This window comes from Bufo bufo, chromosome 3 (assembly GCF_905171765.1).
Source record: "Bufo bufo chromosome 3, aBufBuf1.1, whole genome shotgun sequence".
Taxonomy (NCBI): domain Eukaryota; kingdom Metazoa; phylum Chordata; class Amphibia; order Anura; family Bufonidae; genus Bufo; species Bufo bufo.
In genome coordinates this window covers 446,290,607-446,310,162 of record NC_053391.1, presented here as the reverse complement: position 1 = coordinate 446,310,162, position 19,556 = coordinate 446,290,607, and the positions used below count along the sequence as shown (strand labels likewise).

At 41.8% G+C, this 19,556-nt stretch overlaps 1 protein-coding gene across 1 annotated transcript in view; it reads left to right on the top strand.

Annotated features, from left to right (window-relative positions):
- The window catches only part of LOC120995702 (cytochrome b-245 heavy chain), a 78,285-nt gene that overhangs the window by 39,976 nt on the left and 18,753 nt on the right, over positions 1–19,556 (top strand). Inside the window, exon 7 of the mRNA XM_040425076.1 lies at positions 15,760–15,886. Coding sequence (XP_040281010.1) covers positions 15,760–15,886 — 127 coding nt within the window. The remainder of the gene's footprint in view (positions 1–15,759; positions 15,887–19,556) is intronic.

Below are 19,556 nucleotides of genomic sequence, written 5' to 3'. Positions count from 1 at the left end.
TATGCACAGAGCTTGGTTCTGTCACAGTATCTATGCACAGAGCTTGGTTCTGTTACTGTATCTATGCACAGAGCTTGGTTCTGTTACTGTATCTATGCATGCAGCTTGGGTGTGTTGCTGTCTGTATGCATGGAGTTTGGTTCTGTTACTGTATGCCAACACAGAGCTTGGTTCTTTTACAGAGCTTGGTTCTATTGTTGTTGCTGTATCTATACACAGAGCTTAGTTCTGTTAATGTATGCCAACACAGAGCTTGGTGCTGTTACTGTCAATGGTGTTCAAGACGGATCAGTTTTGGCTATGTTAAAGATAATACAAACGGATGTGTTCTGAACAGATGCATGCGGTTGTATTATCTGAACGGATGCGTTTGTGCAGATCCATGACGGATCCGCACCAAACGCGAGTAGCCTTGGTAAGTAGCCTTACTCTGTCTATACATAGAGTTTGTTTTGCTTACTGTATCTATGCATGCGGCTTCGTTCTGTCACAGTATCTATGCACAGAGCTTGGTTCTGTCACTGTATCTATGCACTGAGCTTGGTCCTTTTATTGTATCTATGCACAAAGCTTGGTTCTGTCATGTATCTATGCTCAAAGCTTGGTTCTGTCACAGTGTCTATGCACAGAGCTTGGTTCTGTCACTGTATCTATGCACAGAGCTTGGTTCTATCACAGTATCTATGCACAGAGCTTGGTTCTGTCACTGTATCTATGCACAGAGCTTGGTTCTGTCACTGTATCTATGCACAAAGCTTGGTTCTGTCACAGTATCTATGCACAAAGCTTGGTTCTGTCATGTATCTATGCACAGAACTTGGTTCTGTCACTGTATCTATGCACAGAGCTTGGTTCTGTCACAGTATCTATGCACTGACCTTGGTTCTGTCACAGTATCTATGCACACAGCTTGGTTCTGTCACAGTATCTATGCACAGAGCTTGGTTCTGTCACTGTATCTATGCACAGAGCTTGGTTCTGTCACTGTATCTATGCACAGAGCTTGGTTCTGTCACAGAATCTATGCACAGAGCTTGGTTCTGTCACTGTATCTATGCACAGAGCTTGGTTCTGTCACAGTATCTATGCACAGAGATTGGTTCTGTCACAGTATCTATGCACAGAGCTTGGTTCTGTCACAGCATCTATGCACTGAGCTTGGTTCTGTCACTTTATCTATGCACAGAACTTGGTTCTGTCACTGTATCTATGCACAGAGCTTGGTTCTGTCACATTATCTATGCACTGAGCTTGGTCCTTTTATTGTATCTATGCACAAAGCTTGGTTCTGTCATGTATCTATGCACAGAACTTGGTTCTGTCACTGTATCTATGCACAAAGCTTGGTTCTGTCACAGTATCTATGCACAAAGCTTGGTTCTGTCATGTATCTATGCACAGAACTTGGTTCTGTCACTGTATCTATGCACAAAGCTTGGTTCTGTCACTGTATCTATGCACAGAGCTTGGTTCTGTCACTGTATCTATGCACAGAACTTGGTTCTGTCACTGTATCTATGCACAAAGCTTGGTTCTGTCACAGTATCTATGCACAAAGCTTGGTTCTGTCATGTATCTATGCACAGAACTTGGTTCTGTCACTGTATCTATGCACAAAGCTTGGTTCTGTCACAGTGTCTATGCACAGAGCTTGGTTCTGTCACTGTATCTATGCACAGAGCTTGGTTCTGTCACAGTATCTATGCACAGAGCTTGGTTCTGTCACTGTATCTATGCACAGAGCTTGGTTCTGTCACAGTATCTATGCACACAGCTTGGTTCTGTCACATTATCTATGCACACAGCTTGGTTCTGTCACAGAATCTATGCACAGAGCTTGGTTCTGTCATAGTATCTATGCACAGAGCTTGGTTCTGTCACAGTATCTATGCACAGAGCTTGGTTCTGTCACAGTATCTATGCACAGAGCTTGGTTCTGTCACAGTATCTATGCACAGAGCTTGGTTCTGTCACAGTATCTGTGCACAGAGCTTGGTTCTGTCACTGTATCTATGCACAGAGCTTGGTTCTGTCACTGTATCTATGCACAGAGCTTGGTTCTGTCACTGTATCTATGCACAGAGCTTGGTTCTGTCACAGTATCTATGCACAGAGCTTGGTTCTGTCACAGTATCTATGCACAGAGCTTGGTTCTGTCACAGTATCTATGCACACAGCTTGGTTCTGTCACAGTATCTATGCACAGAGCTTGGTTCTGTCACTGTATCTATGCACAGGGCTTGGTTCTGTCACTGTATCTATGCACAGAGCTTGGTTCTGTCACAGCATCTATGCACAGAGCTTGGTTCTGTCACAGTATCTGTGCACAGAGCTTGGTTCTGTCACAGTATCTATGCACTGAGCTTGGTTCTGTCACTGTATCTATGCACAGAACTTGGTTCTGTCACTGTATCTATGCACAGAGCTTGGTTCTGTCACATTATCTATGCACTGAGCTTGGTCCTTTTATTGTATCTATGCACAAAGCTTGGTTCTGTCATGTATCTATGCACAGAACTTGGTTCTGTCACTGTATCTATGCACAAAGCTTGGTTCTGTCACAGTATCTATGCACAAAGCTTGGTTCTGTCATGTATCTATGCACAGAACTTGGTTCTGTCACTGTATCTATGCACAAAGCTTGGTTCTGTCACTGTATCTATGCACAGAGCTTGGTTCTGTCACTGTATCTATGCACAGAACTTGGTTCTGTCACTGTATCTATGCACAAAGCTTGGTTCTGTCACAGTATCTATGCACAAAGCTTGGTTCTGTCATGTATCTATGCACAGAACTTGGTTCTGTCACTGTATCTATGCACAAAGCTTGGTTCTGTCACAGTGTCTATGCACAGAGCTTGGTTCTGTCACTGTATCTATGCACAGAGCTTGGTTCTGTCACAGTATCTATGCACAGAGCTTGGTTCTGTCACTGTATCTATGCACAGAGCTTGGTTCTGTCACAGTATCTATGCACACAGCTTGGTTCTGTCACATTATCTATGCACACAGCTTGGTTCTGTCACAGAATCTATGCACAGAGCTTGGTTCTGTCATAGTATCTATGCACAGAGCTTGGTTCTGTCACAGTATCTATGCACAGAGCTTGGTTCTGTCACAGTATCTATGCACAGAGCTTGGTTCTGTCACAGTATCTATGCACAGAGCTTGGTTCTGTCACAGTATCTGTGCACAGAGCTTGGTTCTGTCACTGTATCTATGCACAGAGCTTGGTTCTGTCACTGTATCTATGCACAGAGCTTGGTTCTGTCACTGTATCTATGCACAGAGCTTGGTTCTGTCACAGTATCTATGCACAGAGCTTGGTTCTGTCACAGTATCTATGCACAGAGCTTGGTTCTGTCACAGTATCTATGCACACAGCTTGGTTCTGTCACAGTATCTATGCACAGAGCTTGGTTCTGTCACTGTATCTATGCACAGGGCTTGGTTCTGTCACTGTATCTATGCACAGAGCTTGGTTCTGTCACAGCATCTATGCACAGAGCTTGGTTCTGTCACAGTATCTGTGCACAGAGCTTGGTTCTGTCACAGTATCTATGCACTGAGCTTGGTTCTGTCACTGTATCTATGCACAGAACTTGGTTCTGTCACTGTATCTATGCACAGAGCTTGGTTCTGTCACATTATCTATGCACTGAGCTTGGTCCTTTTATTGTATCTATGCACAAAGCTTGGTTCTGTCACAGTATCTATGCACAGAGCTTGGTTCTGTCACTGTATCTATGCACAGAGCTTGGTTCTGTCACTGTATCTATGCACAGAACTTGGTTCTGTCACTGTATCTATGCACAAAGCTTGGTTCTGTCACAGTATCTATGCACAAAGCTTGGTTCTGTCATGTATCTATGCACAGAACTTGGTTCTGTCACTGTATCTATGCACAAAGCTTGGTTCTGTCACAGTGTCTATGCACAGAGCTTGGTTCTGTCACTGTATCTATGCACAGAGCTTGGTTCTGTCACAGTATCTATGCACACAGCTTGGTTCTGTCACAGAATCTATGCACAGAGCTTGGTTCTGTCATAGTATCTATGCACAGAGCTTGGTTCTGTCACAGTATCTATGCACAGAGCTTGGTTCTGTCACAGTATCTATGCACAGAGCTTGGTTCTGTCACAGTATCTATGCACAGAGCTTGGTTCTGTAACAGTATCTATGCACAGAGCTTGGTTCTGTCACAGTATCTGTACACAGAGCTTGGTTCTGTCACTGTATCTATGCACAGAGCTTGGTTCTGTCACTGTATCTATGCACAGAACTTGGTTCTGTCACTGTATCTATGCACAGAGCTTGGTTCTGTCACAGTATCTATGCACAGAGCTTGGTTCTGTCACAGTATCTATGCACAGAGCTTGGTTCTGTCACAGTATCTATGCACACAGCTTGGTTCTGTCACAGTATCTATGCACAGAGCTTGGTTCTGTCACTGTATCTATGCACAGGGCTTGGTTCTGTCACTGTATCTATGCACAGAGCTTGGTTCTGTCACAGCATCTATGCACAGAGCTTGGTTCTGTCACAGTATCTATGCACAGAGCTTGGTTCTGTCACAGTATCTATGCACTGAGCTTGGTTCTGTCACTGTATCTATGCACAGAACTTGGTTCTGTCACTGTATCTATGCACAGAGCTTGGTTCTGTCACATTATCTATGCACTGAGCTTGGTCCTTTTATTGTATCTATGCACAAAGCTTGGTTCTGTCACAGTATCTATGCACATAGCTTGGTTCTGTCACAGTATCTATGCACATAGCTTGGTTCTGTCATGTATCTATGCACAGAACTTGGTTCTGTCACTGTATCTATGCACAGAGCTTGGTTCTGTCATTGTATCTATGCACAGAGCTTGGTTCTGTCACTGTATCTATGCACAGAGCTTGGTTCTGTCACTGTATCTATGCACAGAGCTTGGTTCTGTCACATTATTTATGCACAGAGCTTGGTTCTGTCACTGTATCTATGCACAGAGCTTGGTTCTGTCACAGAATCTATGCACAGAGCTTGGTTCTGTCACAGTATCTATGCACAGAGCTTGGTTCTGTCACTGTATCTATGCACAGAGCTTGGTTCTGTCACATTATTTATGCACAGAGCTTGGTTCTGTCACAGTATCTATGCACACAGCTTGGTTCTGTCACAGAATCTATGCACAGAGCTTGGTTCTGTCATAATATCTATGCACAGAGCTTGGTTCTGTCACAGTATCTATGCACAGAGCTTGGTTCTGTCACAGCATCTATGCACAGAGCTTGGTTCTGTCACAGTATCTATGCACAGAGCTTGGTTCTGTCACAGTATCTATGCACAGAGCTTGGTTCTTTCACAGTATCTATGCACAGAGCTTGGTTCTGTCACAGTATCTATGCACAGAGCTTGGTTCTGTCACAGTGTCTATGCACAGAGCTTGGTTCTGTCACAGTATCTATGCACAGAGCTTGGTTCTGTCACAGTATCTATGCACAGAGCTTGGTTCTGTCACAATATCTATGCACAGAGCTTGGTTCTGTCACTGTATCTATGCACAGAGCTTGGTTCTGTCACTGTATCTATGCACAGAGCTTGGTTCTGTCACAGTATCTATGCACAGAGCTTGGTTCTGTCACAGCATCTATGCACAGAGCTTGGTTCTGTCACTGTATCTATGCGCAGAGCTTGGTTCTGTCACAGCATCTATGCACAGAGCTTGGTTCTGTCACAGAATCTATGCACAGGGCTTGGTTCTGTCACTGTATCTATGCACAGAGCTTGGTTCTGTCACAGCATCTATGCACAGAGCTTGGTTCTGTCACAGTATCTATGCACAGAGCTTGGTTCTGTCACAGTATCTATGCACAGGGCTTGGTTCTGTCACTGTATCTATGCACAGAGCTTGGTTCTGTCACTGTATCTATGCACAGAGCTTGGTCCTTTTACTGTATCTATGCACAGAGCTTGGTTCTGTCACATTATCTATGCAAAGAGCTTGGTTCTGTCACAGTATCTATGCACAGAGCTTGGTTCTGTCACAGTGTCTATGCACAGAGCTTGGTTCTGTCACTGTATCTATGCACAGAGCTTGGTTCTGTCACATTATCTATGCACAGAGCTTGGTTCTGTCACTGTATCTATGCACAGAGCTTGGTTCTGTCACAGTATCTATGCACAGAGCTTGGTTCTGTCACATTATCTATGCACAGAGCTTGGTTCTGTCACTGTATCTATGCACAGAGCTTGGTTCTGTCACAGTATCTATGCACAGAGCTTGGTTCTGTCACTGTATCTATGCACAGGGCTTGGTTCTGTCACAGTATCTATGCACAGAGCTTGGTTCTGTCACTGTATCTATGCACAGAGCTTGGTTCTGTCACAGTTTCTATGCACAGAGCTTGGTTCTGTCACAGTTTCTATGCATAGAGCTTGGTTCTGTCACAGTATATATGCACAGAGCTTGGTTCTGTCACAGTTTCTATGCACAGAGCTTGGTTCTGTCACTGTATCTATGCACACAGCTTGGTTCTGTCACATTATCTATGCACAGGGCTTGGTTCTGTCACAGCATCTATGCACACAGCTTGGTTCTGTCACAGTATCTATGCACAGAGCTTGGTTCTGTCACAATATCTATGCACAGAGCTTGGTTCTGTCACTGTATCTATGCACAGAGCTTGGTTCTGTCACTGTATCTATGCACAGAGCTTGGTTCTGTCACAGTATCTATGCACAGAGCTTGGTTCTGTCACAGCATCTATGCACAGAGCTTGGTTCTGTCACTGTATCTATGCGCAGAGCTTGGTTCTGTCACAGCATCTATGCACAGAGCTTGGTTCTGTCACAGAATCTATGCACAGGGCTTGGTTCTGTCACTGTATCTATGCACAGAGCTTGGTTCTGTCACAGCATCTATGCACAGAGCTTGGTTCTGTCACAGTATCTATGCACAGAGCTTGGTTCTGTCACAGTATCTATGCACAGGGCTTGGTTCTGTCACTGTATCTATGCACAGAGCTTGGTTCTGTCACTGTATCTATGCACAGAGCTTGGTCCTTTTACTGTATCTATGCACAGAGCTTGGTTCTGTCACATTATCTATGCAAAGAGCTTGGTTCTGTCACAGTATCTATGCACAGAGCTTGGTTCTGTCACAGTGTCTATGCACAGAGCTTGGTTCTGTCACTGTATCTATGCACAGAGCTTGGTTCTGTCACATTATCTATGCACAGAGCTTGGTTCTGTCACTGTATCTATGCACAGAGCTTGGTTCTGTCACAGTATCTATGCACAGAGCTTGGTTCTGTCACATTATCTATGCACAGAGCTTGGTTCTGTCACTGTATCTATGCACAGAGCTTGGTTCTGTCACAGTATCTATGCACAGAGCTTGGTTCTGTCACTGTATCTATGCACAGGGCTTGGTTCTGTCACAGTATCTATGCACAGAGCTTGGTTCTGTCACTGTATCTATGCACAGAGCTTGGTTCTGTCACAGTTTCTATGCACAGAGCTTGGTTCTGTCACAGTTTCTATGCATAGAGCTTGGTTCTGTCACAGTATCTATGCACAGAGCTTGGTTCTGTCACAGTTTCTATGCACAGAGCTTGGTTCTGTCACTGTATCTATGCACACAGCTTGGTTCTGTCACATTATCTATGCACAGGGCTTGGTTCTGTCACAGCATCTATGCACACAGCTTGGTTCTGTCACTGTATCTATGCACAGAGCTTAGTTCTGTCACAGTATCTATGTACAGAGCTTGGTTCTGTCACTGTATCTATGCACACAGCTTTGTTCTGTCACATTATCTATGCACAGAGCTTGGTTCTGTCACTGTATCTATGCACAGGGCTTGATTCTGTCACAGTATCTATGCACAGAGCTTGGTTCTGTCACGGTATCTATGCACAGAGCTTGGTTCTGTCACAGTTTCTATGCACAGAGCTTGGTTCTGTCACAGTATCTATGCACAGAGCTTGGTTCTGTCACAGTATCTATGCACAGAGCTTGGTTCTGTCACAGTGTCTATGCACAGAGCTTGGTTATGTCACTGTATCTGTGCACAGAGCTTGGTTCTGTCACAGTATCTATGCACAGAGCTTGGTTCTGTTACTGTATGCATGTACAGAGCTTGGTTCTGTCACAGTATCTATGCACAGAGCTTGGTTCTGTCACTGTATCTATGCACAGAGCTTGGTTCTGTCACAGTATCTATGCACAGAGCTTGGTTCTGTCACAGTATCTATGCACAGAGCTTGGCCCTTTTACTATATCTATGCAAACAGCTTGGTTCTGTCACAGTATCTATGCACAGAGCTTGGTTCTGTCACTGTATCTATGCACAGAGCTTGGTTCTGTCACAGTATCTATGCACAGAGCTTGGTTCTGTCAAAGTATCTATGCACAGAGCTTGGTTCTGTCACAGTTTCTATGCACAGAGCTTGGTTCTGTCACAGTTTCTATGCACAGAGCTTGGTTCTGTCACAGTATCTATGCACAGAGCTTGGTTCTGTCAAAGTATCTATGCACAGAGCTTGGTTCTGTCACAGTATCTATGCACAGAGCTTGGTTCTGTCACAGTGTCTATGCACAGAGCTTGGTTCTGTCACAGTTTCTATGCACAGAGCTTGGTTCTGTCACAGTATCTATGCACAGAGCTTGGTTCTGTCACAGTATCTATGCACAGAGCTTGGTTCTGTCACAGTGTCTATGCACAGAGCTTGGTTCTGTCACTGTATCTGTGCACAGAGCTTGCTTCTGTCACAGTATTTATGCACAGAGCTTGGTTATGTTACTGTATGCATGTACAGAGCTTGGTTCTGTCACAGTATCTATGCACAGAGCTTGGTTCTGTTACTGTATGCATGTACAGAGCTTGGTTCTGTCACAGTATCCATGCACAGAGCTTGGTTCTGTCACTGTATCTATGCACAGAGCTTGGTTCTGTCACAGTATCTATGCACAGAGCTTGGTTCTGTTACTGTATGCATGTACAGAGCTTGGTTCTGTCACAGTATCTATGCACAGAGCTTGGTTCTGTCACTGTATCTATGCACAGAGCTTGGTTCTGTCACAGTATCTATGCACAGAGCTTGGTTCTGTCACAGTTTCTATGCACAGAGCTTGGTTCTGTCACAGTATCTATGCACAGAGCTTGGTTCTGTCACAGTATCTATGCACAGAGCTTGGTTCTGTCACTGTATCTATGCACAGAGCTTGGTTCTGTCACAGTATCTATGCACTGAGCTTGGTTCTGTCACTGTATCTATGCACACAGCTTGGTTCTGTCATGCATCTATGCACAGAGCTTGGTTCTGTCACAGTATCTATGCACAGAGCTTGGTTCTGTCACAGTATCTATGCACAGAGCTTGGTTCTGTCACAGTATCTATGCACAGAGCTTGGCCCTTTTACTGTATCTATGCACAGAGCTTGGTTCTGTTACTGTATCTATGCACAGAGCTTGGTTCTGTTACTGTATCTATGCACAGAGCTTGGTTCTGTTACTGTATCTATGCACATAACTTGGTCCTTTTACTGCATCTATGCACAAAGCTTGGTTCTGTCACATTATCTATGTACACAGCTTGGTTCTGTCATGTATCTATGCACAGAGCTTGGTTCTGTCACAGTATCTATGCACAGAGCTTGGTTCTGTCACAGTATCTATGCACAGAGCTTGGTTCTGTCACAGTATCTATGCACAGAGCTTGGTTCTGTCACTGTATCTATGCACAGAGCTTGGTTCTGTCACTGTATCTATGCACAGAGCTTGGTTCTGTCACTGTATCTATGCACAGAGCTTGGTTCTGTCACTGTATCTATGCACAGAGCTTGGTTCTGTCACAGCATCTATGCACAGAGCTTGGTTCTGTCACAGCATCTATGCACAGAGCTTGGTCCTTTTACTGCATCTATGCACAGAGCTTGGTTCTGTCAATGTATCTATGCACAGAGCTTGGTTCTGTCACAGTATCTATGCACAGAGCTTGGCCCTTTTACTGTATCTATGCACAGAGCTTGGTTCTGTTACTGTATCTATGCACAGAGCTTGGTTCTGTCACAGTTTCTATGCACAGAGCTTGGTTATGTCACTGTATCTATGCACAGAGCTTGGTCCTTTTACTGCATCTATGCACAAAGCTTGGTTCTGTCACTGTATCTATGCACAGAGCTTGGTTCTGTCACATTATCTATGTACACAGCTTGGTTCTGTCATGTATCTATGCACAGAGCTTGGTTCTGTCACAGTATCTATGTACAGAGCTTGGTTCTGTCACAGTATCTATGCACAGAGCTTGGTTCTGTCACAGTATCTATGCACAGAGCTTGGTTCTGTCACAGTGTCTAAGCACTGAGCTTGGTTCTGTCACAGTATCTATGCACAGAGCTTGGTTCTGTCACAGTATCTATGCACAGAGATTGGCCCTTTTACTATATCTATGCAAACAGCTTGGTTCTATCACAGTATCTATGCACAGAGCTTGGTTCTGTCACAGTATCTATGCACAGAGCTTGGTTCTGTCACAGTATCTATGCACAGAGCTTGGTTCTGTCACAGTATCTATGCACAGAGCTTGGTCCTTTTACTGCATCTATGCACAGAGCTTGGTTCTGTCACTGTATCTATGCACAGAGCTTGGTTCTGTCACAGTATCTATGCACAGAGCTTGGTTCTGTCACAGTATCTATGCACAGAGCTTGGTTCTGTCACAGTATCTATGCACAGAGCTTGGTCCTTTTACTGCATCTATGCACAGAGTTTGGTTCTGTCACTGTATCTATGCACATAGCTTGGTTCTGTCACAGTATCTATGCACAGAGTTTGGTTCTGTCACTGTATCTATGCACACAGCTTGGTTCTGTCACAGTATCTATGCACAGAGCTTGGTTCTGTCACATTATCTATGCACACAGCTTGGTTCTGTCACAGTATCTATGCACATAGCTTGGTTCTGTCACAGTATCTATGCACAGAGTTTGGTTCTGTCACTGTATCTATGCACACAGCTTGGTTCTGTCACAGTATCTATGCACAGAGCTTGGTTCTGTCACATTATCTATGCACACAGCTTGGTTCTGTCACTGTATCTATGCACAGAGCTTGGTTCTGTCACAGTATCTATGCACAGAGCTTGGTTCTGTCACTGTATCTATGCACAGAGCTTGGTCCTTTTACTGCATCTATGCACAGAGCTTGGTTCTGTCACTGTATCTATGCACAGAGCTTGGTCCTTTTACTGTATCTATGCACAGAGCTTGGTTATGTCACTGTATCTATGCACAGAGCTTGGTCCTTTTACTGCATCTATGCACAGAGCTTGGTTCTGTCACTGTATCTATGCACAGAGCTTGGTTCTGTCACAGTATCTATGCACAGAGCTTGGTTCTGTCACAGTATCTATGCACAGAGCTTGGTTCTGTCACAGTATCTATGCACAGAGCTTGGTTCTGTCACAGTATCTATGCACAGAGTTTGGTTCTGTCACTGTATCTATGCACATAGCTTGGTTCTGTCACAGTATCTATGCACAGAGTTTGGTTCTGTCACTGTATCTATGCACACAGCTTGGTTCTGTCACAGTATCTATGCACAGAGCTTGGTTCTGTCACATTATCTATGCACACAGCTTGGTTCTGTCACTGTATCTATGCACAGAGCTTGGTTCTGTCACAGTATCTATGCACAGAGCTTGGTTCTGTCACTGTATCTATGCACATAGCTTGGTTCTGTCACAGTATCTATGCACAGAGCTTGGTTCTGTCACAGTATCTATGCACAGAGCTTGGTTCTGTCACAGTATCTATGCACATAGCTTGGTTCTGTCACAGTATCTATGCACAGAGCTTGGTTCTGTCACAGTATCTATGCACAGAGCTTGGTTCTGTCACAGTATCTATGCACAGTGCTTGGTTCTGTCACATTATCTATGCACATAGCTTGGTTCTGTTACTGTATGCATGTACAGAGCTTGGTTCTGTCACAATATCTATGCACAGAGCTTGGTTCTGTCACAGTATCTATGCACAGAGCTTGGTTCTGTCACAGTATCTATGCACAGAGCTTGGTTCTGTCACAGTATCTATGCACAGAGCTTGGTTCTGTCACAGTATCTATGCACAGAGCTTGGTTCTGTCACAGTATCTATGCACAGAGCTTGGTTCTGTCACAGTATCTATGCACAGAGCTTGGTTCTGTCACAGTATCTATGCACAGAGCTTGGTTCTGTCACAGTATCTATGCACAGAGCTTGGTTCTGTCACAGTATCTATGCACAGAGCTTGGTTCTGTCACAGTATCTATGCACAGAGCTTGGTTCTGTCACAGTATCTTTGCACAGAGCTTGGTTCTGTCACAGTATCTATGCACAGTGCTTGGTTCTGTCACATTATCTATGCACAGAGCTTGGTTCTGTTACTGTATGCATGTACAGAGCTTGGTTCTGTCACAATATCTATGCACAGAGCTTGGTTCTGTCACAGTATCTATGCACAGAGCTTGGTTCTGTCACAGTATCTATGCACAGAGCTTGGTTCTGTCACAGTATCTATGCACAGAGCTTGGTTCTGTCACAGTATCTATGCACAGAGCTTGGTTCTGTCACAGTATCTATGCACATAGCTTGGTTCTGTCACAGTATCTATGCACAGAGCTTGGTTCTGTCACAGTATCTATGCACAGAGCTTGGTTCTGTCACAGTATCTATGTACAGAGCTTGGTTCTGTCACAGTATCTATGCACAGAGCTTGGTTCTGTCACAGTATCTATGCACACAGCTTGGTTCTGTCACTGTATCTATGCACAGAGCTTGGTTCTGTCACAGTATCTATGCACAGAGCTTGGTTCTGTCACAGTATCTATTCACAGAGCTTGGTTCTGTTACTGTATGCATGTACAGAGCTTGGTTCTGTCACAGTATCTATGCACAGAGCTTTGTTTTGTCGACTAATCCAAGTACAGAGCTTAGTTATGTTGCCACCTGTTAGTGTATGATAATTCTGAGCATGGTTCAGCATTTTTAGTGCTCAGCTTGTTTCTGATATTGTATGTTAGGATTGAGGGTAGTCTGGTTCTACGTACTTGGTTCTCTTGCCATATCTATGTTTGACGCTTATTTCTGTTACCATTAGGGTGGTCAGAGCATGAGCTACAGCTACAGACTGTCTGACTGAGGCTTTCTCTCACCCCCACTCATTTACTAGAGCCGGCTGACATTTCACTCTGTGACTGACTGAAGGTGAGAGACACACTCTGGGCCCCCACGCAGCTCATCTTAAGGTCTCCCCTTCTTTATATATTTTTTCTCCCACGGTTACTGGGAGACGGGGCATGGCTTAGCGGAGTTGGGGACGTGGCTTAGAGTTTTTTTGGGGGGGGGGGGGGGGGGGGTTAAGCAAGTGGCCACCCTAGTTTCCATATCTTAGCGTATCCTATTGCTAAGCTTAGTTCTGATAGCATATCTAAGTAGCAGCTTGAGATAATATAGATAATGTATGTAGTTTGTATAACATATGGATATGTTGCATAGCATTAATAAATTATGCTGGATTTACTTTTAACAATATTCCCCTAATCAAAGTCAATCAATAAGTTATGTGTACCTCAAAATAGTGGTAACAAAAACTGTAACTCATCCGACAAAAAAGCAAGCCCACATTCAGCTACTGTACATTGGCAGAAAAATAAAGTTATGGCTCTTGGAATGCAGTGACATAAAAAATACCCATTTCTCCATAAAACATGCTTTTACAGTCCAAATAACATAATAACAATACATAACTAACATAATGTTATTTATACCGTACCATCCATGCAATTAAAATGCTGTGAAAAATAAATTGCTGCATTCTGAAGGCCTAATAATGAATTAGCAATATTTGCATGCAACTGTAGGGAGGGCCCTCAAAGTCACTTCAAATGGTGGGCCCTAGATAACCTGTCCTACATTGTTTGGGGGCAAAAAAGTGCAGAATACCATAATGAACCTGAGTGCCTCCATACCCAACCATATGTCATCTTGTATCCAGGTTAGAGGTGACCAAACAAGGTAATAGAGACTCCTTTCAATTATACAGTTTTCTCCAATAAACATATTCTTCATTACATTCCCACATTTGTGAATGTTTCATTCAATTCCAACAACTCCTTCTTGGTGCACTATTTTCTTTGTCAATGAGTGTAAATAGATAATAGCTAGATAGATAATAGCTAGATAATAGCTAGATAGATAATAGATAGATAATAGCTAGATAGATAATAGATAGATAATAGCTAGATAGATAAATAGATAATAGATAGATAGATGGATAGATAAATGATAGATAGATAGATAAATAGATAGATGGATAATAGATAGATAGATTAGATAGATAATAGATAGATAATAGATAGATAGATAAATAGATAATAGATAGATGGATAGATAGATAGATAGATAGATAGATTAGATAGATAATAGATAGATAATAGATAGATAGATAAATAGATAATAGATAGATGGATAGATAGATAGATAGATAGATAGATTAGATAGATAATAGATAGATAGATTAGATAGATAATAGATAGATAATAGATAGATAGATAAATAAATAGATAATAGATAGATGGATAGATAGATTAGATAGATAGATTAGATAGATAGATGGATAATAGATATATATATATATATATATATATATATATATATGAGAGATAGATAGATAGATAATAGATAGATAGATAAATAGATAATAGATAGATGGATAGATAGATGATAGATAGATAGATAGATGGATAATAGATAGATAGATAGATAGATATGAAATAGTGATAGATAGATAGATAGATAGATAGATAGATAGATAGATATGAGATAGATAGATAGATAAATAGATAATAGATAGATGGATAGATAGATGATAGATAGATAGATAGATATGAGAGATAGATAGATAATAGATAGATAAATAGATAATAGATAGATGGATAGATATGAAATAGATACCCAGATAGATAGATATGAGATATATAGATAGATAGATATGAGATAGATAGATAGATGGATAGATAGATGATAGATAGATAGATAAATAGATAGATGGATAATAGATAGATAGATATGAGAGATAGATAAATAGATAGATAGATAATAGATAGATAGATGGATAATAGATAGATAGATAAATAGATATGAGAGATAGATAATAGATAGATAGATACATTTACATTTATAAAAATGTGAACTGACTGAAATCTTGAATAACAAATAATAGATAATAGATAGATAGATAGATAGATAGATAGATAGATAGATAGATAGATAGATAGATGGATAATAGATACATAGATAGATAGATAGATATGAGATAGATAATAGATAGATAGATAATAGATAGACAGATAAATAGATAATAGATAGATGGATAATAGATAGATATGAGAGATAGATAGATAGATGATATATAGATAGATAGATAATAGATATGAGATAGATAGATAGATAGATAGATAGATAGATGATAGATAGATAGATAGATAGATAGATAGATAGATAGATAGATGGATAATAGATAGATAGATATGAGAGATAGATAGATAGATAGATAGATAGATAGATGATAGATAGATAATAGATAGATAGATAATAGATAGATAGATAGATACATTTACATTTATAAAAATGTGAACTGACTGAAATCTTGAATAACAAATAAAAATAAAACTGTATTTGACAATGCAAGTTTGGTTCTGTTTTTATTAATTTACACTTTTTTGTCTTTTAGGCGCATAGTTCGAGGTCAAACTAGAGAGAGTCTAAAAGAACATAATCCAGAACTCTGTAGAGACAACTTTACAAACTGGGGAGAGAAGCCATGTCCAATTCCACAATTTGATGGAAATGAACCAATGGTATAAATCATTTTCATAGGACATATCCACATATATAAATTATGTTGAAACTTTATTTAACCGGAGCTCACATGATCACCTGTTATTTTTAGCACTGCAAATAATGTGGGAGATTTATCAAAACTGGTAGAAAGAAAAACTGGCTTAGTTTCCCATAGCAACCAATCAGATTCCACTGTTCATTTTTCAGAGTTCCTTTGATAAATAAAAGGTGGAATCTGATTGGTTGCTATGGGCAACTAAGCCAGTTTTCCTTTACACCAGTTTGATAAATCTTCCCAAATGTGTCTATCTATCCAGTGAGATAGCAAAGATCAAAATGGGTCCCCTTGGTGTCAGGAGTTTTTTTTTTTTCCTTCCTTCCATCCATGCCCTTTCCATTACCCTTGAATTCACCTCTTTCTGGTTCACCGAAACAATACAGTTTCTCCATAATTTTTCATTCTGTGTTGTCTAATTTTTATCTGTACTTTTCTTATTTAATGACATTCTAATTCGTTTTCAAATTTTTTTTTTACATAGATTACATGGTTGGATAACCTCTCAATTAATTTACCACAAGACCACATCCCAAAATGAATACAGACCCCAGACTCCAAAATTAATTCAGGCTCTCAGACTAGGCTCCAAAATTTTTACAGACCTCCAGACAGACACAGAAATTAATACAGGCATCCAGACAGACCACAAAGTTGATGCAGACCCCAAAATTAATTGACTCTCATACTAGACCCCAAAATTAATAACTTCCAAACCCCAAAAATATTACAAACTCCAGACAAACCCCAAAATGAATAGAGACTCCCAGATTAGGACCAGATCAGATCAGCACTCAAGTTCATACATACCCCATATTAGACCCCCAAATCAGCTCTCAAATTAATTCAGACCCCAGATCAAACCCCAAGTCAGTCCACAAACTCAATCAGACCCCAGATTTATACAGACCTTAAACTCATACATCCCCAGATCTGCCCCAAATTTACACACCCCAAATTTATAAAACCCCAGATCAGCCCTCTAAAGCCAGCACTAGCAGTTCCATAATCACTGCTCCTTGGATCTCCTATACTAATGAGCACTTCTTCAATTAGCTATATTTAGAAGGTTAAAGGGGTTGTCTGGGTTCAGAGCTGAACCTGAACATACCCTTATTTTCACCCAGGCAGCCCCCCAGCCCCCCAACCATTTCATGCTCCGATGAGCTCCCTTGCCCTGCGGTAGATTGCGCAGGGCATGGGCTCTTTTACATAGTATATAATAGTATATAAGGCCGAAAAAAGACATTTGTCCATCCAGTTCGGCCTGTTATCCTGCAAGTTGATCCAGAGGAAGGCAAAAAAAAAACCTGTGTGGTACAACCCAATTTTCCCCACTTAAAGGATAACTGTCATATTTATTTATTTTTTTGCTAAAGTGTAGGGCAAGTGATAGGTAACAATTTTGCAATAGGCTTTATTTAGCCAAAACATTTATTTTTGGTAGAAAATGGCCCTTAGCAGCACTCTTCAAAAGAGCGTTGCTAAGGGCCATCCGTCTCCGATTAGAAAAGACGGGCTGTGCAGCCAGACGCTGTGCTTCTGCCTCGTGCTTCCCTGGGAGACAGAAGGCTGGGCACAGGAGTCTTAGGAGTTAAAATTACATTTATATTCCCCCTTTCTATGCAATCTAATGCTCCGTTACATTCACTGACCTGCGGTCCCTTTGATAATAATTCATGAAGCAGCCGCCGGCTCACTACGCACAGTGCTTCTACTTCCGGCGGCTGCTTCATGAATTATTATCACAGGGATCGCAGGTCAGTGAATGTAACGGAGCATTAGATTGCATAGAAAGGGGGAATATAAATGTAATTTTAACTCCTAAGACTCCTGTGCCCAGCCTTCTGTCTCCCAGGGAAGCACGAGGCAGAAGCACAGCGTCTGGCTGCACAGCCCGTCTTTTCTAATCGGAGACGGATGGCCCTTAGCAACGCTCTTGTGAAGAGTACTGCTAAGGGCCATTTTCTACCAAACATAAACGTTTTGGCTAAATAAAGTCTATTGCAAAATTGTTACCTATAACTTGCCCTACACTTTAGCAAAAAAATAAATAAATATGACAGTTATGACCTTTAAGGGGGAAATGAATTATTATCACAGGGATCATAGGTCAGTGAATGTAACGGAGCATTAGATTGCATTGTTACCTATCTCTTGCCCTACACTTTAGCAAAAAAATTATTAAAAATATGACATTTATGACCTTTAAGGGGGAAAAAAATCCTTCCTGACTCCAATCAGGCAATCAGAATAACTCCCTGGATCAACGACCCCTCTCTAGTAGCTATAGCCTGTAATATTATTACACTCCAGAAATACGTCCAGGCCCCTCTTGAATTCCTTTATTGTACTCACCATCACCACCCCCTCAGGCAGAGAGTTCCATAGTCTCACTGCTCTTACCGTAAAGAATCCTCTTCTATGTTTGTGTACAAACCTTCTTTCCTTCAGGAGCAGAGGGTGTCCCCTCGTCACAGTCACAGTCCTGAGGATAAATAGATGATGGGATAGATCTCTGTACTGACCCCTGATATATTTATACATAGTTATTAGATCTCCCCTCAGTCGTCCCATTTCTAAAGTGAATAACTCTAATGTTGATAATCTTTCAGGGTACTGTAGTTGTCCCATTCCAGTTATTACTTTAGTTGCCCTCCTCTGGACCCTCTCCAGCTCTGCTATGTCTGTCTTGTTCACAGGAGCCCAGAACTGTACACAGTACTCCATGTGTGGTCTGACCAGTGATTTGTAAAGTGGTAGGACTATGTTCTCATCACGGGCATCTATGCCCCTTTTGATGCAACCAATTATCTTATTGGCCTTGGCAGCAGCTGCCTGACACTGTTTTTTACTGCTTAGTTTGCGGTTTATTAAAATTCCTAGGTTCTTTTCCATGTCAGTGTTACTGAGTGTTTTACTATTTAGTATGTACGGGTGACTTGCGTTATTACTTCCCATGTGCATAACCTTACATTTGTCAGTGTTAAACCTCATCTGCCACTTATCTGCCCAAGCCTGCAATCTATCCAGATCCCTCTGTAGTAGTATATTGTCCTCTTCCGTGTCAATTACTTTACACAGTTTAGTGTCATCTGCAAAAATTTATATTTTACTGTGCAAGCCTTCTACAAGATCATTAATAAATATATTGTTTATCATAACACACTGCTGGGCGGAAACTTCCGCCCGGCAGTGTGTTTGGTGATGTCACCGGCTCTGATGGGCGGGCTTTAGCACTGCCCTATCCGTTTTACCGGTACGTCACCGGAACTTCTAAAAATGCCTTTGCCCTGCGCGATTTAGGGTAGGGCTAAAGAGAGCATCGGAGCATGAACTGCTCCAATGCTCTTGTCAGGGGGGCTGCCTGGGTGAAAATGGAGGTATGTCCGGGTTCAGCTGTGAACCTAGACAACCCCTTTAATCATTTTTTTAAATCTAAAATAAAATTGTGCCTCCACTTACAAGTCATGAAGTGGTGCCCTCGCCGGGTGCCTACTTTCATCTACCTGTTGTCCTGTGCCACTTTACATCATATAAAATTCAGTACACTAGTGAGGGAAACAGGGCAGGGAAAATGAAGACTGAGGCAATCAGTGGTGAACATGCTTCCCCAAATGGTCCCTGTTGCA